The 27949-nt window shown below is 39.0% G+C and overlaps 1 protein-coding gene across 18 annotated transcripts in view; it reads right to left on the bottom strand.

Moving 5' to 3' along the window:
* The window catches only part of DMD (dystrophin), a 2551447-nt gene that overhangs the window by 746269 nt on the left and 1777229 nt on the right, over positions 1-27949 (bottom strand). For all 18 annotated transcript variants that reach the window (XM_067023689.1, XM_067023685.1, XM_067023692.1 and 15 more), the window contains one exon: positions 3366-3467. In XM_067023689.1, coding sequence (XP_066879790.1) covers positions 3366-3467 — 102 coding nt within the window. The remainder of the gene's footprint in view (positions 1-3365; positions 3468-27949) is intronic.

Raw genomic sequence — 27949 nt, 5'->3', positions numbered from 1 at the left:
GGCCTCTCCCGTTGCGGAGCACAGGCTCCGGACGCGCAGGCTCCGCGGCCATGGCTCACGGGCCCAGCCGCTCCGCGGCACGTGGGATCTTCCCGGACCGGGGCACGAACCCGTGTCCCCTGCATCGGCAGGCAGATTCTCAACCACTGCGCCACCAGGGAAGCCCTGTTGCTTTTTAACTGCTAGATTTGGTGCTATTGAGGAACCTACTCATTACTCTGTGGAAAATGGAACACATTAAAATGATTAACAGTATTATCATAAAATATTATTACCAAAAGTATAACTTAAGCAAAATGTTAAACAATTTATTGAACTTATCCAACCAATCTCCAACAACTTCTGAAGTTAAGATGAAGGAACAATGTACAAATCAAATGGAAAAAAAGTATGTGCTCATGCGCATGTGTGTGGGGGGGAGAGAGAGAGAGAGATAAGAGACAGAAAGCGAGACAAAGATGCTTATTTCTTCAATCATATTATTCTAAGATTTTTCCAGTAATTTTGCATTAGAGACCTAGTGCTATATTTATGTCATGAGTAGAACTGTTTCATAATATATGTTTGCTCTTTCTCAGGAAATCCTCAAAGAAAATAAGGAAGACGTTTAGTTAGGGATGACAAAAAAAGAAACTAAAAATTTACCACCTTTGAAAATTAAATAAATCCTAGAGAAGTTGATAAAGTTAAGGGGGAAAAAACTGAACAGGGATGAGCCCAGCTCCCAAACAGGACTCAGCCTGGGAGGTGAGCGTAGGAGGTAAGCAGACAGCTTGTCTGACGCAGAATGTGGAGGTGCCAATAGACAGTCAATTTTCTAAGAAACAGAATCATTTTCTGATGTGTCCTTAACTAGAGTCTCTGCAAGTGGTGGACATATTACTTACCCATTTAGATACTGGATCTTATAGACACACCATGAGGGATTTTCATTTTCTTTTTAAAGACTATCACCATCTTCTTTATAATTGTTACAGTTTCTAAATGTACCTCCTCCCCAAGACAAAAACCAAACTTCTATCATGAAAATGTACTGCAGGCTACTTGTACCCTTTTCCCTTCTATTAAGGAGTGAGAAACCTCAAAGTTAAGGAGGAAAGGCATTAGGAAGGGCACAATTTTAAAATTTTGATATATGAAGTCAAAGTTTAAAACAGGCTTTGTTTATGTACTATCAGAGCAGTGGCTCACCCTTTAGAAAAATCATCCCTAATCTTTAAAACGAAGTTTTTGATCCATGCAGAGGTTTAAACAGTCCCCACAGCTTGCTACCTTGTATTGCTGGGTTCCAGGTTTTGAACGATGAGGTAGTTTTTGAGCCTCTAGAGTTTTAGGCTACCGCAAGCCCCAGCTAATCTTCAAGTGTTTCCAAGGTCATGGCCCTTATCAAAAGCTGCACGTGAATAACCTATTTCTCCACACTCCTGATCTCCAAATCAATCTTGCCCTTTTGCCACTGTGAACCTGATATGGTGATTCCTCTCGAAACTTGAGGGGTAAATGGTAGAGCAGGAATGAGTTTTCACTTAAGGTGTGCTTCTCCTCCATGAACTGATTTGAGAGGACAGGGGAAGGAGGGAAAGAGAAAAGAAAGAAGAGGGCTGTCTCTACACAGTGGTTTCAAGGGATATGAAAGTGAAGGACGTTAACACCTCCTTGCTCTCTCTTTCATTTCAGAAAGGTAATTCCCCTCTTATGTCACTAATGCTACAATAGAAATTAGATGGGCTCGGACACGGTGGATCCCAGTTCTGACCTCACAGTGGCCCAGGAGTTGAGGGTATGATAAATTAGCTTCAACTGCTTGGATTGTTTACATACAATGAAAACAAAAATTTTCTCGTTGACTTTCAATCAAGGCTTTCCCTCTGTTTTTTTTATAAAGGCACTAAAGCAAAAGCCAATTGAAACGCATGTCCGTAATCTGTAACAATTATGCCAAATCCTGCCTAAAGTCTTTGAGGATCAAACAAGAGTAGGCAGAGCAGACCTACAAAATGGTCCATTGGTCTGTCTCATCGCTTGCTATGAAAGTCACTCTGTTAATCAAGAAAGGTGTCTGCTTGGGGACTGGCTTTCTCTAGAGCATCAAAAGGAACCCTGAAACTTGCTGCTTTCGGGACCTTTTCTAGCTCTCCAATCTAAATACTGTACACATTGCTACTTTATGAAAATTATCATACCAGGCCTAGACTGGATGCAAATTATTTTGGGGGGGATGTTAGGGGTGGGGACAGTGTATTCCTGTATAAATGTCTATCGATATCTACAGAGGAAATCTGTGCCTTTCACCACCTGGTGTTTGGACATTGCGTTTAGGCTAAAACTTTCAATTTACCTAAGACAAAGCCCCTTGTAAACTGTAAGGAAAACAAACAAGCTTCTAGAAATGAAGCGACACAGTGTAAGTCATGGTAATGTTATTTGCAAGGACAAACTAGTTCTGTATAATGAGGTTATTGACCTGCACTGTTTTAGAGAAGTTTTAAACATGAGGGTGAGGCCCACTAAATCTCAGCCTGCGACAGTAGCTAGAGAAACCATGACTGATCAATAAACAGCCACCATTACAGGCTCTTGGGAACCTTCATCGTAAATGGGAGCCATTATAATTTTGGTCAGGTACAGAAAATAAGGTGACCTATACCTAACATCTATTTATCACTGGACTCTCATTAGCAAGTGGAAGCCATTGATTAGCAATTTTTTGAAAACTGAGCTGGTTTTCCAGTTCTCTCCTCATGTAATAGCCCTGTGAATAAACGTGTCCTAGACTTCAAAATGCACATAGGCAAAGGAAAGAAGTAGAAAGCTTTCTCCCTGGCCAGCTTTTTACTGAAGAGAGAAGCAATTACATGGCATTCCACTAAAAATTCTTGACCCAATAAAGTACTGAAGCCCGAATGCTGATTTTCCTCTTTCATAAGAAAGAGCAACAGAGAAAAGAAAGGTCATGGACCATATTGTGATTCTTCACAGCTGTTGGAGACAGACAGTATGATGCAGTAGCTTGATATGAATTAAGCCAAACGATATGAAAAGCACCAAGGCTGGCAAGCAAAGCAACAGAGCCTCAAAGAATTTAATCTACCTTGAAGGTGGGACTACTTTTTGTATTGATGGCAGCGCACCAGGACAGAAATGAGTCCTTTAAGGCAATGACTCGTTAATAGCCTTAAGATCACAATACATAAATAGGATACGTTGATAAAAAGGAGAGCTCTGCCTCTGCTATTACAGGATGGCCATATTTCTTTACAAGTTATTTCATCGATAATAAATAGACCATGTCAATGGCAAATGTACAACAGGGGAAGCATAACCCATTATGAGGTAATGGATATTGCTAGAGGTTGCTTCATTACCTTCACAGGCTGAGTGGCTGGTTTTTCCTTGTACAAATGCTGCCCTTTAGACAAAATCCTTTCCACATCCGGCTGTTTAGCTTGAACTGCTACTTCAGTTTCCTGGGGAAAAGAGCACATACAGTGCAGATTAACTTCACAGTTAGCAATAAAATTACTAAATTTAAATACACCCTTGGAGACTCCACATGTATTGCAGATCAACTTCTGCACAGTACATAGGGGCACAAAGTACTTTTCAGGGCAGAGAAAAGAAATGGAGGTCTTTGTGAAACACACCAAAGTTTAAAACATTTATCCCAAATCTTCTTGAGTTATGTCATAATACTATGATACAGAAACAGAGACACTTTATATTTTTCCAAAAAGTAGGATGCAATAATGAGAACTATGATCTATGAATATGATTAATACGGATAAATACTATTGTTAGCTTCAATAATCTCAGTAATCCTAATGTCCATTTTACTCCACAGACCTCTTAGTTTAACAGGATTCTGCTTGGGACTCTGGTTCCAAAATCTTGTTTTGAAATAGAAACCAAATAAATCTTTCCACATCATTGTCAAAATTATCAACTTTCTTTCCAAAAAGTAAACACTTAAAGCACAGTATCAAGGCTTATTAATTATTAAGCAGTCAAATTAAATAGGCTTTTTGAGGAATGACTAAATTATCTTTAAAAATGTGTTTTTCCTTAGTCCGGAGAAGATTGAAGCATGACCGTATGACCGAAAAAATGACACAAAATACAACACAAGAAAAACACACCCTCTTCAGATATATGAATGTAAAGTGCTTTGCTACTGGGTGCTGTCTAGCTCTCCTGAAGAGAGGACAAAAGAAACGTGCATAAATTGAGGCTGAAGGAAGTGAAGTTAAATATTACAGAAGACTTTTTGGACGTAACACTTGTTAAACACCAGGATGGAGTATCGATTAATCAATGTCAGGCATCAGTCACGGCCTGGGCAATCTTCCCCAGATAGCAACTCCTGATTAACACATATCCCTCTTCCTCCCTCTCTTACCCTGCAGCCTGCCAGCACTGCCGTGTGTACGTGTCTTCATGCCACTGTTTCCTTTATCCACTGTGTTTGTACCTGTCCTCTCTCAGCTCATCTGAGCAGGGTGTTCTCTGAACCCAAATTACTGTAACCTTACATGGCACAGTAGGATGTCCCGTAACTTGTCAGTGCTCATCACGTGCTCTTGAGAAGGATTATTTCTTCAGCTCTTATAATAAATAGCAATGGGAGGTAGGCACTTTGGTTAAAAGGGTCCATAACATGAAGACTAACTCCATGTGTTAAATGGGTACGTGTGCAACACACACACAGAGACACACACAGACACACACACACATCACCTTTAGAGACAATAATTCTGGAAGAAACAAACCTAGAATTGTAAGTATTAATTCACTCTTTTTTAGTTAGTTTTTTTTTGTTTTTTGCAGTACGCGGGCCTCTCACTGTTGTGGCCTCTCCCGTTGCGGAGCACAGGCTCCGGACGCGCAGGCTCAGCGGCCATGGCTCACGGGCCCAGCCGCTCCGTCGCATGTGGGATCCTCCCGGACCGGGGCACGAACCCGTGTCCCCTGCATCGGCAGGCGGACTCTCAACCACTGCGCCACCAGGGAAGCCCTCAATTCACTCTTTATGATAAAAAGTTCTAAACATGATTTTTAAAAAATTGCGAAATTGTAACAAGTTCAAAATCGGAGTGTACTTTGTGAGGGTTGGGTAATTCCTTCTTCCTTTAAAAATAATTTATTAAGAACACCCAATGTAAATTCTCTACCTTCAGAAAATGAGCACAAATAGTCGACAATTTTACCACTGTTTCAGGTATGCAGTAACTGACGGGCACTAACACCTTTCTCTCCCTGCCCCTAAGTCTTCGATCGCAAATAAACAGTTCCAAAGATCACAAAGAATTGATGCCACTATTGAGAAGGCACTGGCAAATAACCAGGATTAAAAGACTGCATTTGATACGACAAGGAAATTCCTCAGGAAATAAACACGAATTTTAATTCATGAAAGTTTCACTGGCAAATGAACAGAAACAGCAGCAAAGTCACATCACTTCCGTTTACAGAAATGTTTCCTAGTAGCATGTCCTTTCATCAACACTATTGCCATCTCTTCGTCCTTTAATGAAATAATGGAGAGTTTAAGTACCTGCATAAGATTTACACCTGGTCTAACAGAAATAGAGCAATGGGTGAGAGACATCATGTTCAGCTCTTAATCCTTTGTGGGTACTTTCCCTTCCCAATTTTTTGGAGAACTAGAAATCTAATGATACACACCTTTGATAAACTACTTTAGAAAGATCATTTTAAAGATAAATTCCTACAGTTTACCTCACTACATTTATTTGTAGTGTGAATTTATTAGTTAAAAGATAGGTCACTTATTGAGGGTCAAATTTTATTGCTTGAAGGGTCAACTGTAGTAAATACAATTAAATTCCCTCAAAATGTCCCTTAGGGGCTTCCCTGGTGGCGCAGTGGTTGCGAGTCCGCCTGCCGATGCAGGGGATACGGGTTCGTGCCCCGGTCCGGGAAGATCCCACATGCCGCGGAGCGGCTGGGCCCGTGAGCCATGGCCGCTGAGCCTGCGCATCCGGAGCCTGTGCCCCGCAACGGGAGAGGCCACAACAGTGAGAGGCCCGCATACCACAAAAAAACAAAACAAAACAAAACAACAACAACAACAAAAAATGTCCCTTAGTATAGTTTTCTTCAGTTAGTGTGAAAAAATACACTATGAGAAGCTGATCATCGCCATGAAAAAAATGGAAGTATGTGTGAGACACATTAAAAAATTTTGATATCCCTCCATGCAAGTAAAACTTGACATGGAAAAACTGAAAAGCAAGCAAACAAACAAAAAAGCCCAGCCAAATCACATGACTATGCAAAGATAAGAAAAAAGCTGCTGAAATCATTAGCTGTGCTGAAAATATCAACAAACTGCTATAGTGACTGTTACAGTGATTATGTCACTATAATAATATTAACAAACCAGAGTTGCTAAAACTTCACCATGTGTCAAAACACTGTATGTTTCATACATTTTTTCCCTCATACTTACACTCTTACAAAAAGGGTATTATCTGGGACTTCCCTGGTGGCGCAGTGGTTAAGAATCCACCTGCCAATGCAGGATACACGGGTTCCATCCCTAGTCTGGAAAGATCCCACATGCTGTGGAGCAACTAAGCCCGTGCACCACAGCTACTGAGCCTGCGCTCTAGAGCCCACGTGCCACGACCACTGAAGCCCGCGCGCCTAGAGCCCGTGCTCCACAACAAGAGAAGCCACTGCGATGAGAAGTCCACGCACCGCACCGAAGAGTAGCCCCCACTGGCCGCAACTAGAGAAAGCCCGCGCAGCAACAAAGACCCAACACAGCGAAAAATAAATAAATTTATAAAAAAAGAAAGGGTATTATCTAATTTTGCAGATGTTAAAACTGAGGGAGATTAAGTCAATTGTCCAAGGCCATGTAGCTTGCAAATGGCAGAGCTGACATGATTACCAGGAAGTGTGTATCACTAAACCTCCACTTTATCCCTCCTTTGTTGAATATAGCGTGTATGTGTGTGTGTGTGTGTGTATGCACATGCTAAAACTAGCAGCCACATCTCTTACTATCATGTTAATTTTTTTTCCTCTTCTTTAACTCCAATACATTCTATAGTATCCTTTCAGTGTGTAAATGAGAGAAAATCCTGCCTCTTCCCACCGGAAAATAAATTCTTACATAGCTTTTAAAAAGCTCCAAGGGTGTCTCTTTGTGGGCTTACAATTGCCAAACTGATGATATCCAGGTCAGAGAATTGGTTTGAGTGAATCTTTTATCTCACAAATGGCCTCACATCTTTATACGATTTAAGATAAGGTGACGGAGGTCACCACTAAAATGGAAACACAGCTAATTATAGTGGCCAGTTTTTTGTAAGTAGAAAGTGTTCAACTTCAAAGAACATTCAGACAAGAAAGTCTTCATGGGATTTCAACCAAAAAAAATCTCACTTCTAATAATAGAACATTTCCATTTAAGTTTTTCCCTCTGCCTTATTCTTAATATATCCCCTGTAATGTAAGATTGCACACCAGGAGTTAAGACCCTTATGATGTAACTAGAGTTTTTTTTTTTTTCAACATAGTATTGACAGTTCACTAAAATCTCATGCATAATTTTAAGTATATAATTTTTATTAAATAGGTAATAGGAACAACCCTTAATTAATACTAGGAGAATACTGCAGTGTACTTTAAAAAAATCCAGCCTTGATAGGTTTTCAAAATGGAGTAACTCTCTAAGCACTTTCAGTCTTATTTCTTATTAGACAGCATTACTAATATTGCTGGTGGTGTTGGTCTGACAAGGAGCGAAGCAACGGTTAGTGGTAAAAAAGACTGAACAACCACTTTGAGGATGAAAGTAGCAATTCACATGCAAATTAATGTACACTTACATTCTCTAAGAATTTATTCATTGACTACTGTATTTCTAATTCAATATTAAACTGATTGCATACTTTTTTTTTAAACTAGAAATTTGGTGCTGCTAAGGATAATATAAGAGAGATACATTTTGCCTTGTTTTCCTTTATTATTTTACAATTATTTATATTTCTATCATTTTACTTATTGCTAACCTTAGAATATATCAGTATGTGTATATATATACATATGTGTATATATATGTAAAAAATATATATATCACAACATAGAAAGGTTGGGTGAATACACTCTCTTCCCCATTGACTTTGGGCTTTACCACTTGCCTCACTTAGATCAATGGACTGTAGGCAGACGTGACTGCATGACAGCTCTGAGCTAGGTCTTTAAACGCAATTCAGGATTTGCTAGTACCTCTAGTTCCTGCCTTCCACCATGAGAGAATAATGTGTCATAAAGAAGCTGCTCTTTCAGCCTGGGTTCTGGAATGAGAAGACATTTGGAGCAGATCCACAGCCTAGGATGAGAAAACCTGAACTTGACCCACAGTGTAGAGTAAAGTTGCCACTGATCTGCAGACACATGAATGAGTGATCAATGTTTGTTCTTGCAAGTCACTGGGATTTGGGGGTCATTTGTTACTGCACCAAGAGCTGACAATTACAATGTTACAGTGAAACAAGCAAACAAATATATGGTTTTCTGGGAAGAAAAAAACAAAGTAAGCCTTTAAAATAAATGGGCTCTAGTCACATATATTGACTGCAGTGTCTCTCATTCCATATACAAACTGTTTGCTAAAAAGGGTGGCAAGAAACGAAAAATGAAATGGAATCAATACTGTGTTAGAGCCTGACTTCTCTGGCTTAGATTGTCAGGCAGACTCTGACAAATGAAGGCTGATGGATGGAAAAACACAACATTGTGCAGCTCAGTTTCTTTCTCTTTTCCCTCATTCTTTTATTTATCTACAATTAGGTTTGCTAGACCACAGCAACACGGCTCTCCTTCACTGTAACTGCAGCCTGTCAAGTACGTACCAAGCTGATTGACAAAGAATGACAGGTTCTCTTTCCATTCTGAGCTAATCAATGGCAGCCCACCAAAGGGAGGTTTTCTTCTGATTTAGAGATTGATGGATTTCAAAAATAATCTGTCCAAATATGCAAAATATGCCATATTGATTTTTTTTTTTTTTTTTTTTTTTTTGCAGTATGCGGGCCTCTCACTGTTGTGGCCTCTCCCATTGCGGAGCACAGGCTGCGGACGTGCAGGCTCAGCGGCCATGGCTCACGGGCCCAGCCGCTCCGCGGCATGTGGGATATTCCCAGACCAGGGCACTAACCCGTGTCTCCTGCATCGGCAGGCGGATTCTCAACCACTGTGCCACCAGGGAAGCCCCCATATTGATTTTTAAAGTGGCAAGTGTTTTGAAGCCAAGAAGATAGAATCTATTAAGGTACACACTCGGAATATTCAGGGCCAACCAAAGAGTGGACATAGGTGTGACCATCAGGTAATGAGACTGATATCCAGAAGCCACTTGTAGAAGCCCTCCATTCATAAAGATGGGGTTTCAAAGTCCTTTTGGTGGTAGAATGCCCTTAGCAAACAAAACCTTACCCAACCCTCCCCAGCATACTAAGCAATTCATTCAGTAAATATATACTGAATATAAGAGCACCTATTATGTTCTAAATACTATTTTGATACTGGATATATAAGTCAATGAAACAGACAAAATTTTTCTGTTCTTGTGAAGATTACATTCTAATGGGAACCATGGATGATAAAATATAAATTACGGCACATCCAAGGATGAAAAGTGCTAAAGTGAAAACGAAACAAAACAAAACAAACAAAGCATCAAGTGGGGATAGGAGGTGTATGTGTGAGCTAAGGGAGTGTGGGAGGCGGACATTTGAGAAAGTGCCTCCAGGGGAAAAGCCTCACTGAGAAGGTGACATTTGAGTAAACATTAGGAGGAAGTGAGGGAATGAATCAAGCAGTATTTCAGGGAAGAACAATCCATGCAAGGGAAACAGTAAGTGCAAAGGCCCTGTGGCAGGTGTGTGTCTGGCATGATCAATACAAGTGTAAGGAAGACAGATAAGAGGAGTCTACCGAGCAAGGGAAGCAAGCCAGAGAGACGGAGGAGGGTAGGTCCTGCAGGACAATTATGTGAGGACTTGGGCTGTTACTCTGAGTGATATTAGGAAGCATAGGAGGGTTTTCAGCAGAGGAGTGATATGATCTGACTTATTTTTTAACATCATTCTGGCTGCTGTGTTAAGATTAGACTGAAAGAATGCAGAAAATAGACAGTAATTATGAGCAGACTCCCAAGAGGGTTTGTTAAATCTACATTGCTTGGAGGGAAGTACTTGCTTGCTGAAACCCAATGTACTTACTCCAAAAATCTTTATACATCCAGCTCGTAACTGAGGACTAAATCTCTGATCTGGTTTAATAGCACAGGACACTGCTTGAAGCAGTCTCATTCACTGAAACTGGTGCTCTCCAGGTTTTACCATGTTCCTAAGTCCTTAGTGGTGAAGAGTGTGGGCTCTTCATCCTGGTTATCTAAACTCCAACCCTGGCATGAGTTGACTAATTGCAATAAAGACCATATGGCCCATAAATCCTAAAACATATTCTAAAACCTTTGCTATTTGGCCGTTTGCAGAAAAAGTTAGCCAACGGCTGATCTAGAGAAATGGTTAAGATTGGCATTTGTGACTCTAAAAACCTTCAGGTACACAGAAAAATTATATTTTTAAAGATAAAACACAAGTGACATTTTACCTTTTACATCCTTATATAAACACATATACATAGCCAAACAATTTATAGTTATACTTTAGAGAGGGCTCAACAAATATTTTAGGTGTTGTGGGTCATACGGTTCCTGTCATACCTGGAGTCTGCCACTATCTTGTAAAAGCAACCATAGACAATATGTAAACAAATGAGCGTGGCTGTGTTTCAATAACTACAAAAACACAGAGTGGACTGAATTTGGCCCTTGGAGTATAGTTGGCTGACTCCTGCTTTGATGTATTACAGTGTTCTTGGAAGTAATCAGACTAGGGATAAGAACATGTGAGTTCTAGGCTTATTAATTCCTGAGCTGGGACAAGTTACTTAAATTCTCTAATTTCAGTATCTTTAATTATAAAATGGATGAAAGTGAGAGAGATTATTGTGGATAAAGGGTTGAAAACAACTTTTTCCCCTCTGCATCTGACTTTGACCTTCAAAGAATTTTCTAGCTGTATTTTCCCTGGAAACCTGATAAAATTGGAATGTCAAATGTGTTAGTAGGCAGCATTGCTTCTGCAAAAAAAAAAAAAAAAAAAAGACTGGTAAATTACACCTGGCTTAGGAGTTCTACATTTGAACTACAAATGTGTAAGGGAAAGTCATAGTTTGGGGGATCCCCTGAGTGCAGTAACTCTTGTAATTGAGCATGTACCTTTCAAGGATCTTGGAAACTCTGTCTGGGTTATAAGACATTAGCTCCTGGGACCCATGAAGCTTCTAGGCCAGGGTTGACCCACCACCACTGTGTGAGTCAGCTTTCTTTTTACCTGAACTATCATCTGAGAGTGTGCAGGTGCTGCAAAGAGAGTAGCTCTTGGATGGCTCGGTGAATGTTGTACAAACTGCTGTGTATTCTAAGCCCACTGAAGAGAGATGCCTGATCCCGCCTTCCTGGGAAGCTGTGCTTCTGTTCCTGTAGCCTTCCAAGTGAATTTAAAGCTGCATGTGGTTAATGGTAGCCTTGTTCAGTTGCACATAAGAAGACTCGCTGACGGGCTTGACAAGAATCATTTCTAAGACCCACATTTATTTCCACAAATATACTGCTCTGAATTGGGATACATTTTACAAACGATGGTATGCCATAGTCTAATTGGTAGCACTTTTTTCTTAGTGACAGATAAAATAACGATGCATATTCTTTTTGGTTTTTTTTTTTTTGGTGGTACGCGGGCCTCTCACTGCTGTGGCCTCTCCCGTTGCGGAGCACAGGCTCCGGACGCGCAGGCTCAGCGGCCATGGCTCACGGGCTCAGCCGCACCACGGCATGTGGGATCTTCCCGGACCGGGGCACGAACCCGTGTCCCCTGCATCGGCAGGCGGATTCTCAACCACTGCGCCACCAGGGAAGCCCTAACGATGCATATTCTAATCAATGGTCTCTTAGAAACAATGAAATATGGTATATGACCAGGATATTCATAGTAGGTCAGGATCAAATGATTTAGTATATGCAAAGGTAATACTAACTGCTACCATTTATTGAGAACTTACTAAGTACAAACACTCTGCTATGCACTTAACATTAATCCTTTTAAGTAATCTCATTCAATCTCCACTGCAGCGCCTTTCAGCAGACATTATTATCATTTTTCAGATTAGAAAACTACAGTCATGAGAGGTTAAGAAACTTGCTTAAGGCACAAGCTAACAAATGGTGGATGTGAGATTTGAACCCTGGTCTGTCTGATGCACATCCTGCATACTTATTTACTATACTATAGGTTATATTAAGTATGATACAAATATACAAGATTTTATTTGATGAATCACAGGGTTTAGAACCAGAATAAAGTAGTTTTGATTAATGTGTAATTTTAGTTTAAATCAGGGTTTCTCAACCTCAGCACTACTGACATTTTGGTCTGGGCAATTATTTGTTGCAGGCAGCTGCCCGGTGTATTGTGGGATATTTTACAGCACCCTTGGTCACTATTCACAAGATGCCAGTGGCACTTCCTCCTTCCCCGGATGTGCCGACCAAAAATATCTTCAGACACTGACGAATTCCCCTGGAGAATAAATCACCACTAACTGAGAACCACTGAATTACTGAATGTGTGAATGAACAAATGAAAGAATGTCTATCTGCTCATGGTCTACATTTCCAGTATACATGAAATAGTATGATTTCATATGAACACGTTTCTTTCCTTTTTCCTTTTTCTTGTATGGAGCACTGTTTGCAATGCCAGATGTTTATGTATTTTTTTTTTCAGATGCACTATTATGCACACTATGACTCTTAAACCACCTTTGAATGTGGTTCTGACGAACTCTAACCATAATCGCATGTTTCCCTTCCAGCTGAATTGTTCCTAAAAACATTGCTTTAAACAACCCAAAGGGATTAAGGAACACAGTGGATTCTTCAGAATAGAGAGACATATATAACAAAGTAATTTTTCCAGGTCTCTGCATCATCTTTTCCTTGCTTTGTACATTCACCTTGGCTAATGGTATTCGCATTATTTCTAACCGATATGGCACAACCCCAAATTATCATCCACATGGTAAATGGACACAGTCCTTAAAAAAGTAAGTATTATTAAACACCAGAAGTTTCTTTTAAAAATATAAAACAGCAGTTAGGGAAATTTTCATTGAAAGCAAAGAGCAATTCAATTCTGACTTCATGATTGACATACACTTCAAAAAGCATTAAAGATGCTTTGTTTTTACTGTTAAGTGTTGGACCAAAATTATAGTCATTATATAAAGCAACTCTTTCTAAATTCTTCAGTAACTTGTAAACTCAAAGAATCAAATGAGTTGCTGAATTAAGCTTGTATTTAAAAAAAACAGCAACAAAAACATCCGAGATTTCTCTTCTAAATAGCTTTTCCTTAAACATGTATCGAAAACAAAGCAAACATGAAGGTTTCTGAAAAAGAAAAAAACACATGATGGACTAAAGCCCCTTCTTTGGTTCACACAGCAGGTTAGCTTTCATCTTGGGTCCTAGGTCTTCAATTACTCTGCCGTACTTAGTTTTCATACTCTTGCAATTTTCTATGATTTCTACCATTCCAGCAAGGTGAGCATATTTCATTGGTCTCCTGTAAAGTCGATGATAAGGTTTTGGGTAAGGAACTATGGACCTGTATTTTAGATTCATATAACTGCTAGGATCCAGAATATACAGAGAACTCATATCATCTGTAAGAGAAATCAATCTAATAGAAAATTGGGCCAAGAATATGAAGAGTCAACTCATGGATAGAAAAATCGGAATGGCCAAGAAACATGAAAAACTGTTCATCCACCGATATGCAAATTAATGTAATACATTCATGCCATTTCCTGTTGTTGTGGAAAGCAATTTACGATATATAATAAAGATATGAATATTCTGATGAGCCAGCAGTTCTACTTCTAGGTATTGTCACATGGTTTATGAGGAGACCTACAAAGACTGTTCTTTCAGCACTGTTCACATTAGTGAAATACTGGGAACAACCTAATGATTACTCATATGGAATCTCATAACCCTATTGATTGTTTTGTTCCTATTCAAATCAGAAACACGTTTTAACAGATTATTTCTCTATACTAAAGGCACTTTAAATCATTGTTCTTATTTTATATGGTGTCCAAAATTATAGTTAACTTAGTCATAAGTTAAACTTAATGTTTCTATTCATAACTGACTCATTGAAGATATTAAAGATAATAACAGAATAATGCTGTCTCTCATAAATCTGACTTCAGCTATAATGTCATACGCATGATATAATCTCAGATAACATTTGTCTAGTTTTGAGTGAAGCATAGGAATGTATATGTATGTGTGCCTAATTTTGTATTTGTGTTATCTCTCCAATTATGTAAATCACTAATACCTATTACTATGCTAATATTAGATGATATATTGTAATCAATGTTACCATGAATTATTAATTTTGTGTTTCTTATCATCTACTACAAATAATGGAAAAGACAGAGATGCTTATCTATCCATATTTTCTCTACCTGCTATTCACAAAAGTTCTCTCAGAAAGTCCTGAAAATTAAAAGTATGCACACATGGCTTTGTAATTTCATGGGTCAATAAGTAGAATTTTAGTTATATCTTATACTTTCTTGTGAGTGCTTCCATAGTTTGCCTTTTGAACGCTTGAGAGAATTATTAATTTCAAGAAAATCAATTTCACTTGAATGACTAGCATGTTATATAATCAGTTATTATTATAAATGCATCTTGAGTTCTTTAATCTTAAAATTAAAACTATTATTAAAATAGTCCAAGTTAAATAATTATGGCTGCTTTTATTAACTATACACATTGTGCCTTCTTATGATGAATAATTGCTAAATATTCATTATTTCCAGAGGAGGCAATGAAGTATTCAGAAATTGGAAGCTGTGGCATCAGAAGTATTGGAAATGCAAACTCTCAGTTTCTAATATATACTGTTTTGAAATTACGGAGCAAATTAAATGCATTTACAGTGGGTGATAATTTAAGTAGTTAATTTACAACTAAGGTGTTTCTTTTTCAAAATATGTATATCAGATATATATTAAAGTAGTTGGTATCCTCCATCATATGTGTAACTCCATACATAATATATACACATATTTCTTTTCCAACACGTAAATGAATACGTCTAGTTATACTAATGCTACTTCTTGAAGGAAAGCCAGGAAGAATGAGAGAAATACATGAAAAGGAGAACAGCAGATAGGTGGTAATTTGGAAGTATTTGGAATACGAAGGTGATTGCTAAGTCATGTATACCTGCCTAAAGAATGTAGTAACATCAGCTAATTTTGCCTCTTAGATGAAAGGAGTACTTTTAATATACAACCTAGAATTGTATTTGTTAATTAGATTTATAATTTACATGTATTCTCAATGACACAGAAATTAATAAGTGAAATCTCAGGATACAGAACTGTATATTCAAGAGGAAATATTGCCATGGCATTCCTTAAAGCACTATTTTTAGAATGCTATAGAATTTCATTAGAGGTATTCATCTTTAAATTAATTTCCATCAATCATTTCAGTAGTTTTTTAAACTCTTAAATATGAGTGGAAGTTTAAATTGGTATAAGTTGATGAGACGGCAAATGAACAGTAAAATAGCTTTACTTAAAATAAGTATCTCTAAAAGTGTTCTCGTTAGTGTTAAACGATTTTTCTGTGTATTTGTCTTTTCCCTTCCCTTTTAAAATAAACTCACAAAGATTATGGCCATAGCTTCCCTTGCTTTTGTTTTCCCCCACAGCACCTGATACAATATTCTAACTGTAAACACCAAGTCCACACCCTCCGCCCGCTCAGAAAAGTATAATGAGTGACTTTACATTGCTATAACTTCTTGGCAGTCATCATGGCCCATAACGATAGTCATACTTGCTTTTAGAGGTGTCATAATTACGTATTTGGAATTAAGTATTCTTCTGTGGTAACTCACAGATTTAAGGATTCCTTTAGCAACCAGTAGAGTTAAATAAGCAGAGCATGGCATCTCCTGATGAAAATACAAGTTCCCAGCCATGAAGTCAGTAGGGTAGACACTCACCAGGCACACAAGGGGCACTGGTACAGAGACCAGAGGGTCAAGGAGAGTACAGAGATCGGCATCAAGGACTGTAGGGTCATATATGCCATGTAATTTTCTCTCACCTGTCAATCCATGTGTCATCTTAGAGAGGAGCGGGAGGAGGGTAAAGGAATCTGAAACACTGGCGATTTATCCAAGTGATACCAACTCATATAAAGAGACTGGTAAATTTGTTTCAGAGTGTGATCCTTTTTTCTCACTACCCAACATGGGGGAAGCTAACGCAGGTCAGTGAGGAATAAATAAAGAAGTTGCATCTGTGTGAGTCAGTATCTGACCCCCAAGACCTATCCATACGTCTCCTCCTGCATATTTATTATATTTATGACTATTTGCCTACTTAAGAATCCATCACGATGTTTCTCAAAGTGTAGTTCCCAGACCAGTGGCATCAGTATCACCAAGGAACTGCATTTGACAAAGATTCTCAGGTTACTCTGCCTACATTAAAGTTTGAGAAATGTGGCTCTACACAGTGTATACTAGAATTGGGAATGGGTAAGTGTTAAGCCTAGAATTTTTAATTCATTTCTATGCTTATGGATATAACATTTATCTTTCAGTGATACAGCTTTATGAATAAACAGCTTCATGGATATAGCTTTTTTTAAAAAAAAAATATTTATTTATTTATTTTTGGCTGCATTGGGTCTTCGTTGCTGCTCACGGGCTTTCTCTAGTTGCAGTGAGCGGGGGCTACTCTTCATTGTGCTGCACGAGCTTCTCATTGCAGTGGCTTCTCGTTGCAGAGCACGGGCTCTAGGCATGTGGGCTTCTGTAGTTGCAGCACACGGGCTCAGTAGTTGTGGCTCGTGGGCTCTAGAGTGTAGGCTCAATAGTCGTGGCGCACGGGCTTAGTTGCTCCGTGGCATGTGGGATCTTCCCGGACCAGGGCTTGAACCCGTGTCCCCTGCATTGGCAGGAGGATTCTTAACCATTTCGCCACCAGGGAAGTCCGATATAGCTTTTTTGAGACAGAGAAGCAAGAAAGGTGGTTGTATTTTTTTTTAAGCTATGATCAGAAAAATGGTACTTTTTGAGTACTGCAAAAGGCAAGTGCACAGAATTTCTGAAAGTATTGGAAAACTCAACCTGTTATTTTCTACAAACACTCACTGCCACCAAAGGTGGTAACTTGCAAGTTCAAAACCTTCCTCATTTAACATCCATTGTTTCCACCCTGCATTCTGTCTGCCAATCAAACCCATCCCTTGGGCAATATAGTTGGTAACCCACATGGTTCATTCATTCACTTAAACAGAAGTTGTTTGAAAACTATTAGAAGTGTTCTCATATTTCTGCTTCACACATACTGAGAAAGGGATGGTATCCGTGTACAGGGCAGAGCTTTCTTTTGAGGGAAATTTAAAAACTAATGCTAACACTGTTTTAAATGTTCTCACATAACCTACTCCAATGTATCATTATGTAAACTTGCTCTTAATGGAGAATGGAAGACTGGTAAGTAAAAAATTAAAACTGTAGTGCAATAAAAGCATGATTTTAACGAAGTATAAAAATGGTTGAGGGTTACTAAATGGCTTTTAAAGGTATATTTGACCAATAGAATGATCAAGGAAAAGATAGGTCTGCTTTTGGAGAAGATGGTATAATATTAGTGAATGGAAAATAGAAGTGGGAACCCTTTAATTCCTACTGGGTTTGTTTCTGTATGTCAAGAGGGATGATATTCTGACTGCAAAGAATAAAACAAACAGCAATGAGAGGGAACTGGTGCCCAAGATGGGTAAAGAGATTAGAAAGTCTCCAGCTGCTCAGAATTGACTCTCTTGATCTAGATAAATTACATCTCAGGACACTAATGAGACCGGCAAGTCAAACAGCAAACCACGATGGGTGGTCTGGAAGATTGGAAAAGTGCAGTTTTTATTTTCTAAAGGAAAAATAAGGTGTGAGAATAAAATTTTAAGCTTCTAAATAGTTATTTAAGACTTGGTTAGAAAATGCAATGCAGGAAGAACCTACAAGCCTTCTTTGGTTAATGAAATATTTTGAAAGAACGGGAGCCAGTTGACACAAGTGCTTTAAAAAGACAAACCCTGTCATAGCCATTACGTATAGTTAGACTGATACACAGAGAAGGCAAATATTTACACACCGGTTCCAAATTTTTTGAGAAAATTAAATCTGTACTTACTCTATAATTTGTCATCACGTTGAGATTCTGTACAGGACTGTTTGCCAAAAAGGGCAAAGACCCATTCCTATGCAATTCAAAGGTTTGTTTTAATATTTTCAGGTTATAACCTCCAGACTAGAATCTATTTGTCATAAGGAAAATTCATTAAAATCCTTGTTAAAAAACATTTTTTTTTTTTTTACTTCAAGTTGTAAACTGTATTTGTATTAATAAGAAAAAGACCGGGGCTTCCCTGGTGGCGCAGTGGTTGAGAGTCCACCTGCCGATTCAGGAGACACGGGTTCGTGCCCCGGTCCGGGAGGATCCCACGTGCCGCGGAGCGGCTGGGCCCGTGAGCCATGGCCGCTGAGCCTGCGCGTCCGGAGCCTGTGCTCCGCAACGGGAGAGGCCACAACAGTGAGAGGCCCGCATACCGCAAAAAAAAAAAAAAAAAAAAAAAGACCAATAACCTATAGGGGAAAATATTGGAAATGAATGTAACAAACAGTGCACAGAAAAGGAAATTACAAATGACTGAGACATTTTGTGATTCTGAAAAAAGTTCAACCTCACTCAAAAGAACGCAAATTAAAATGACAATGAGATGTCATTTTTTTCTTGCTTAGCAAAGATCAAAAAGGTTGATGGCAATGAGTTGGCAAAGGTGTCTGGGACAAAACTCCTGCATATCACTGACGGGAGTGCTCTATGAAGAGCAATTTGGCCATAGTTACTAAAATAACAAATGCCATTTTGACCTAGTCATTTTACTGCTAGGAACTTAACTTATGGGGATACTTGCAATGTGAGAAATGACATGAGCATAAAGTTACACACTGTAATACTGCTGCAGGAGCAAAACTTGAAAACCAACTAAATGTTCATTAACTGGAACGTTGGTCAGATGAGTTGTGGTACATCCTTAGAATACAATAGTATTCAACTGCAAAAATGACAATGTTCTTGAAGTGCTAATATGGAAAATAATTGTCAGTATATATCATTAAGTGGGAAAAAACACTATTCAGAAACAGTGTTTATAGTATCCTACCAATTGTTTGGTTTTTTGTGTGCGTGTCTTTCTTTTTTAAAGAAGACAGGAAAAGGAAAGAATATATACACAAACACACACTCACGTCCTATCCTTGGCGTGCTGTTGAAGAAACTGATAACCTTGGCAGCTACGGGGAGAGAAACTGAGTGGATGGAAGATGGAGATTCAAGGGAGGATTTGAATTTTGTACCACAAGAAAGTATTATTTTTTCAAAAAAGAAAATGATTTACTCTTTTAAAGTTTGTCTTGAAGGATGAATTCATTTTCAACCTTATAATAAACGACCCAGTATGAACTCACTGACAGAGTACTAAGTCATTTTGTATAAAAGGACCATGCGGATTCTCTCAAAATTAGAAACAAAAATGAAATATGTAAACAAACGTAACAGTTCTCCAAAATACTTACCCATACCACATGCAATAAATACAGTACGATAATGTGATTATATTCTATTGTGCCACACACTACCTTATTTATTACGTTGATTTCATGACTTAGCAATGGGTCACCAGCAATAACTTGAAATACAGTTCTTTAAATTATCTCCTCCTCTTCATCTCTCATCCATGACCATGCTGTTCCTCAACTACCTCAATCATCTCCTGACTGCTCTTCCCTTTTTGGTCTGACAACCCTCAAATTGGAGAGTTTGCCAGTCACCTCTCTTTCATAGCTCCCACATCTCTTGAAGATAATGTCTAAGCTCCTTAGTGGCATACAAGCCTCACCCAGACTGGGCTTAACAACATCGTTGTATTTATTTTTCTTCCCAAACTTCATGCCATTAATCACTTCTTATCTTGGTTCTTATTGCCTCTTCTCTCTGGAACCCTTCTCCTTTCCCTCACACACATTTCACTTTATCAATTCCTACTCATCTTTTAAAGATCCAGTTCAGACATTACATCCTCCAGGAGGCTGTCCTGGGACCAGAGCTTCCCAAACTTTAGTAAGTGAAAGCATCTTTTGGAGGGCTTGTTAAAACAGTTTCTTCATCTTCACTCCCATCTATTTTGATTCAAGAGGTCTATGGAGAAGCCCAAAGATTTACATTTCTAATAAGCTTCTAGGTTATGCTGCTGGTGGTCTAGGGAACCACACTTCCTAGCTCTACTCTAAATAATGCCCCCACTGGATTAGGTATCATTCTTCTGGGCTATCACAACATCCTATAAGTGTACTCACTACACTGCATTGTAAATGGTTCTGCGTTGATTGCATTTTAGTACACTGAGGTATATTTATATACCAACTCATCTCTAAGCAAATTGAGAATGAGGGCCACCTAAACATAGGAGGATATTGCAGTTAATCAATAAATGGTTAGTTAGCTGAATGAAAATTTCATTAGCTTAGTCTCATGTTTTTCTTTCCTTAGAGACGCTGATCAGGGATATAGGAAAATAAAGTTCATGTGCATTTCAGCAATATATTTGATAAAATCTCCAAATGACCATTTTTGGACAAAATGGGGCAATATGAACTGGGTAGGAAATAAAGCAGTTAGAGTTTGGTAACTAACTGAACAATTGCCAAAGGAAATTGACGGTTGAACTGATGACAAAATAGAGGGAGGTTTCTACCGATGTGCTGAAGGGCTTTGTCTTAGGATTTAATCTAGTTGAGAAATTTGTTTTCACGATGTAGATGAAGTTATAGAAGGCCATGGACTGTGGTAAGATAAGCTTGGTGGAAGAAAAAAAAAAAAGATAAACTTGATGGTGTTTTGACAGTTTAACAAGTGTCCAGCCAGGGTCTATGGTGCCCTTCTCCCCTTCTCACAGAATGTCAACCTCTCCTAGAGTGGCAATCTTCAAACTGGGGTGTGCCCCTGGAGGGATACAAAGACTTTTCTAGGGATATATGGGCATAGATGGTGTTTGTGGAAGCAGTTCCCAGATTCTCAGCTTCTACAAGGGATTTGTCTGGCTTTGTTCCTGTGGTACACACATCATTCCAATTATCATTCCTACTTTTTAGTTAATGATAGTTCTCCAACTTTACAAACTGATGTATCTCCATAGTGCATTTTACCTAAGACACATTTATTCCAAATTGAAACAGAATTCAAAATATTAATGACTGAAATCTTCCTTTGATCAAGGTACCATCATGCACTTACTCAGCCATCTCATTCATAGATTCATTTCCAAAAATCTACTGGGTATGTTTAATAATTATTTATCAAAAGTTACATATATTTAGGCAATTTGGTTATTACTAGGTATCTTTATTATTAATGAGTGTAGCTATAACTCAATCTAAAGGATTTTAAAAAATACTGAGAACCTTATAGTCACAGAAAATTGTTTTAAAAATTGAATTTAAAACCACATGGGTGGGGCTTCCCTGGTGGCGCAGTGGTTGAGAATCCGCCTGCCGATGCAGGAGACACGGGTTCGTGCCCTGGTCCGGGAAGATCCCACATGCCGCGGAGCAACTAAGCCCGTGAGCCATGGCCGCTAGGCCTGCGCGTCCGGAGCCTGTGCTCCGCAACGGGAGAGGCCACAACAGTGAGAGGCCCGCATACCGCAAAAAACAAAACAAAAAAAACAAACAAACAAACAAACAAAAAAACCACATGGGTGTATTTGTCATATAGAAGTATGACAGAGTGGTTAATCAAAGACTTCATAGCATAAAAATGTATTACATTAGGATACAGCTCTACAGCTCTTTGGGGAAGTGGACTGGAAATATGATTTAAAGAAGAAAGAGGACTGATATGAAACTTCTAATTATTAATGATGAACTTGTTTTGTGGATTTTTTTAAAGTGGGTGATGGTAGATATCATATTGCTATGGTATTTGGATTCCACTGGATCCATTCAAAAGAGTAATGTAACACTTTTTAAGTGTCAATATTTACAACATGCCAAGGGAGGAAATGGATGTCAACTTTAAAACGTGTTAGCAGATACTCAGTTTTCTAAACTATTTTTAGAGGTTTCAGTCTGAATACCACTGTAATAGAGGCCTGGTTGGAGCCCTCCTCCTTGCCTTGGCAGGGAGGTTTGACCTCCTCCCCTCCCTTATAAGGAAGAGAACAGTAAAAGCCACACCTGCTTCTTCTTGGCCAATAAATTGTTAGTCTTACTTGAATTCTCCGTTCCAGAAATTCTCAATTCAAGAAACTCTTTGCAAGTTTATATTCTTCTCCTTATATAGGCAATTCGGTTTGGTGAATGATGAAACTCTCATGACTATCTGCAGTCTTTTTTGGAGTGGTTTTCTGGTAGCAACCTGCTGACTTCTTTTGAAAGAGGGGGTATTTTGCAAGCCTGATTTTTCTTTTTAAGGGCTCTTGTCAAAATTCCAGCTACAAAAGGAGGGTTCCCATTCACTGCCTTTTTTCTATTGCCTTAGGAAAATGTGTTCCCACCTCAGTGTTACCTTAATCCAATAGTGACCCAGGGAAAATGGCTCGTGTTTTTCATTTTTTAATGAACAGGAAAGTCAGCTTAAAAAGGGTAAGTGAGTTAAACAATGTCATAAAGCCAATAAGTGTCCGAGCTGGGATTCGAACTTGGGTCTTTTGTTTCTCTCCTCATTATCATGGTACTTCAACTCAGCAATGGATTTTGGAGTTGAGTAGAGGGGGTGGAAAGTAAGAGGAAGAATTCTGATTGCCCAGTGTTCAAAGAGAAGAGTTGATGCCTAAGTTCACTCAAATATGGTACCCACAAACCTCAACAATCTTCAAGATTTTATCAGAGCCAGAATTATACCCTTGCCCAGAACCAACCTAAGCTCAGAGGAGTTTTAAATTTTCAAAAAACCTTTGTCTAGCTGCATAGTGAATGAGAATATTGTATCTTTTTGTCAAATAGCTTTCACCCAGTGTTTTTTTTTTTTTTTTTTTTTTTTTTGTGGTACGCGGGCCTCTCACTGTTGTGTCCCCTCCCGTTGCGGAGCACAGGCTCCGGACGCGCAGGCTCAGCGGCCATGGCTCACGGGCCCAGCCGCTCCGCGGCACGTGGGATCCTCCCGGACCGGGGCACGAACCCGCGCCCCCTGCATCGGCAGGCGGACTCCCAACCACTGCGCCACCAGGGAAGCCCTCACCCAGTGTTTTTCAATACACATTCCACAGAAATCTTTTCATACCTAATAGAAGACACTGAAACTTTTTTTTTGCCTAAGAAAGAGGATTATTAGGCTAAGAGGTCAGTGTCCTCTTCCCTGTTCCTCACCTTCCCAATACTAGTCCCTAAAAAATAAAAGTAAACTAAATCAGATATATGATTCAATTTAACGTGAGCTAGTACACGTCTATCTAAGGGAGTAACTATTTGAACTTGAATTATCTCACTCCAAACAATGAACTAGATGACATTAACCTCTGAAAAGCTAATTTTGTGAACTATCCACACTCCTGACTGATTGGCTGGGGATCCATTGATCAGTCCAACTCAAAATCCAGTGCTCCCAAAGATGATAATCTTTGGAAGCATGGTAAGGACACACTGTGATTCTTAGGATTCTGGGTATACTCTTGAGGCTGGGTTAGAGTCCTAGGCTTATTTGTGTGAAAGCTACCATTGGCTTAGAACATGGAAAATTCTCAATGAGATCTCATTCGGTTGAGCTTCAGTTCTTTGGTACTTAGAGTAGTCTTTCTCTGTAGAGATCTCGTTTGGGTTTTCTTTCTTTGTTGCCATTACTGTGGTTCCTCTCTTCTCCAGGGGAAATTCTCAGTTTTCTGATTCTCCTTCTCTGAAGACTACTACTACGGAGCTGTCTGCTCCTCTCCTTGTTGGCGTGATTTTACCAAAGATAATCTGGAATTTTCAATTGGCCTCTTCGGGAAACTTAGGATCTCATCTAAACTGGCTCATCTAAGACCTCTCCCTTCCCATCATCTCCACTATTCTGTTCTCCTTTTACCACCTTCAATCTTCCCTTCAGCTCCCTTGAATTGTCCACCCCTGTCAGGCTCTTCCCAATAGTCACTTAAGCTTTATGCTCCCTGCCCCCACAGGCGGCTCTCAAGGGATGTAGGAACCCCAGAAGTAACTACCTGAAGCTGAAAAGTCTACTTAGAAACAAACTAGATATTTTATACACTCAGATGGGCTCTGGAGACACCCCAGATAGCCCCTTGGCATAACTTCAGTCACTCGCCCAAATTTTAGTCCACAGCTCCCACAAGATTACATATTAAGTCCAAAGAAAATCTTAAAAAGTCTCCTCCCCCAATTACTGGTGGGAAGTTTTAGCCCTCCTATTGAGCAGGTAACCTCATTTTATTTTCATAACATTTGCTAGTCTGCTACAAAATGCTAGTATGTAACGGTTCAAATGTATTTGCTTCCTGGTTTTCTCTGTAAAATAAAATTTACTAGTGGTTAAAAACTATTACTCAATATACATAAATAAAATCTCTAGAAACAACAACGTCCAAGATAAACAACTTTGTATGTATTGTATGTCAGGTATGTAGCATGCGTTTTTGTTAAGCAAGAAGGGAGTAATGTTGTCCTAAGGTAAGATGACTGCTTGTTCCAGAAGGAAAAAGAGAAGAAATGTAGGACAAAATCTGAACAGACACAGAAAGTTGTAGTTTTGTGGAAAAGGAATTTTATGTTATGTGGTCAAAGCTGGCTGTGATTGGATGGATATATCTTTAAAGCTTTTAAAAGATGATTTTTAGTTATCAACAGTATACTAATGCAAAACTAGAATTTAATCTTCTCTTTATTTTTATTTATTATTTATTTATTTATTTATTTTTGGTGGTACGTGGGCCTCTCACTGCTGTGGCCTCTCCCGTTGCGGAGCACAGGCTCCGGACGCGCAGGCTCAGTGGCCATGGCTCACGGGCCCAGCCGCTCCACGGCATGTGGGATCCTCCCGGACTGAGGCACGGACCTGCGTCCCGAACCTGTGTCCCCTGCATCGGCAGGTGGACTCTCAACCACTGCACCACCAGGGAAGCCCCTCTTCTCTTTATTAAAATGACAAAGTTTTCTTGGATTATTGGTCTGTTCCTAATAAGAGATTGTAAAAGGTTTTTCTTTACCTTTTGAGTAATCCACCTAGGCAACAGTGATTCTGTGTCTTATGAGAATAATTTCCTGTGCTTTGTGTAGATTTTGTCATGTCTCTGGTTATTTAAGAGAATCGAGGCATCGCGCTTTTGAAAGAGCCAAGTCTTGTACAATCATATCACCTCCTATGATTATTTCTGAAATCTTTTATTGTCACTTTGGTTAAATAGGTAGTCAAGCATCGTTTCAGTGACCCATGATCCTGTTTCACCAAGTATTCAAACCTTTTCACATATTTGACAACCTTTGATAGTTTGCCTTCCACAAATCAAATCCTAAATGAAATCTTGATCTCAAGCTGCCTTGAAAATCTCAAAGGATTTGTTCTCTCACCTTCTAAAAATAGATTAAGAATAATTAGGTTTATGTGATATGCTGAGTTGCATGTAATGTCTCCCTAGGTTATATTTGTATGGAACAAATGTTATTAATATAAATATTACAGTACTTATATGAAGTTCCCAGAAATTTGTTAATGCCCTTGCTGTTCATGGTATAACCTGGTGCTGCTCTGCCTAATATTAGACAATGACAGTATAATGTCATCAGTAGTAACTTCAGTTATTACATCAAAATAGTGTGTGCCACAAAAATAACAACATTTCCTTGTCAAATGAACTTTCATCAGATCTTTAACCATGATTATTTGAAGTCTTCTGTCATTTACAGGTATCTGTTGTTTTATTCGGAGGCTTCCCTGAAAGTGCTTCTTGTCAGTTACAGGTCAGAATGCTTATCTTCAAGAAAAAGGGACTATCTCCTAAACTTTTGGAAAGGATTACACCAGGTACTCTAGGGAACAGGCTACTGTGAGCTTTGTTTAAATAACTTTGTGACCATACCACTGGACTGACTCAGGATTTCCAGAACTCTAGTGGAGAAGCTAATGGGTTTTTTAGTAAACTGCTAACCTGAGATCAAGTGAAACAAGAATCAATTACATAGAACTGAATGAACTGATGAAGGATGATTTGATTAGGGTTTTTTGGGGAATATGGTTGATGCTTTAATGTTCCATTTTCTTAACATTAAGAACTCCTTTTTCTTTTCACTTACCCTATCTATAACTCATAGTAATTTAGTAGGTCACATTTCTGTGGAGACAAACGAAACATTTACCTTTTCTCTCTGCCTGATCCCTCCAGAACTCAGAAACTCTTATCAAGTATTCTTATTTTCATGGCAGTATATTTATTTGCATAGGTTCAATAAGAATCTGTCCTTTATGTAACAGGACATAACTGAGAAAACTGATTATATAACCAAAGCTTTGACTGGAATGTCATATTTAAGAATGACGTGCACAGAATCAGATATGACCAGACAGTTTTAGAAAACCACAGTTAATTTTATGGAGACAATACTTACAAAGCCCTCTTGGGAAAACTGGCCTAGTACCTGGCTTACAGGATGCCCAGCCTTACACGTGAATAAGGAAGGTCACTTCCTGGCAGGCCCAGGAAAACTTGGGATATTTTAAGGACTTCAAGACTAGAAGAATTCACCCAAATCTATAGGCATGGCAGGTAAAATCTGATTTCAAGTTCTTGGCTCGGCTTCTTAATCTCATGAGGCTTTTAAAAGTCAAAATTGAAATTCCTTAAGAAAATTTTCAGCAAAACAAACTTTCAAAGGCCTGTGTGGTAGATGATTATTCCTGCTGCATCTGTGTAAATACAGAGCTCAGCCTTATTTTGTAAACAAGAATAATCTTTCTTTGAGTATGTTTGATCAAATGGGAGGTTAGTGTATGGAAAATTTTTATGTTTCAATAGAAAACTATAGCATACCTTTGTGGGTTATCAGATTCTGGCCCTGTTCATTGCCTTTGAGCTATTTTACTTTTCTTTGTAGAGTACATCATTTTGTTACCTACCTGTAAATTGGACTGGATCCTGCTGTCTTACAGTTATTACCAGATTTTCAATTATTCTCATTTCCTTCAATATCTGGCCACAGCTCTCCAAATGAATGTTTCCAATTTTTCTCCCACTCTCCTGTCTTGGCATGACTGAGAACTAAAAGCTGACTGTCCAGATCCTTACTGAGAGTCTACATTGTCTTGGAGCTAAACTTTTCCCCCTAGGCTCTAAAGAAGCCCTGAGAGCTGAAGCTGAATGACTTGATATACACTTCAAAAGACTCATCAGCACAGTAGATTATGTATGGACAATCTTCATGCCTGGAGCTGCTGCTGTGTGGGCTACTCAGGAAGTTCACCAGAACTCCCACATTTTTCATGCTCTGCCCCAGGAAATAACCATGACTGTGGACAATCTTACTCAAACCTCTCTGATGTCTGTGCCATCACCAAAAACATTCAAGCTTCAAACCAAGAAATCCATCAAATGGCTATTGCCATCCTCACTCCATTATCTAAAAATATTTCCAGCACAACATCTAGGAATTTTCTTAAGTGGCTACCCTCTGGCCTCAGAAACTAGGTTTACAGTCTGCTC

Source organism: Kogia breviceps, chromosome X (genome assembly GCF_026419965.1).
Source record: "Kogia breviceps isolate mKogBre1 chromosome X, mKogBre1 haplotype 1, whole genome shotgun sequence".
NCBI lineage: Eukaryota > Metazoa > Chordata > Mammalia > Artiodactyla > Physeteridae > Kogia > Kogia breviceps.
This window is presented reverse-complemented; position numbering and strand designations above follow the sequence as displayed.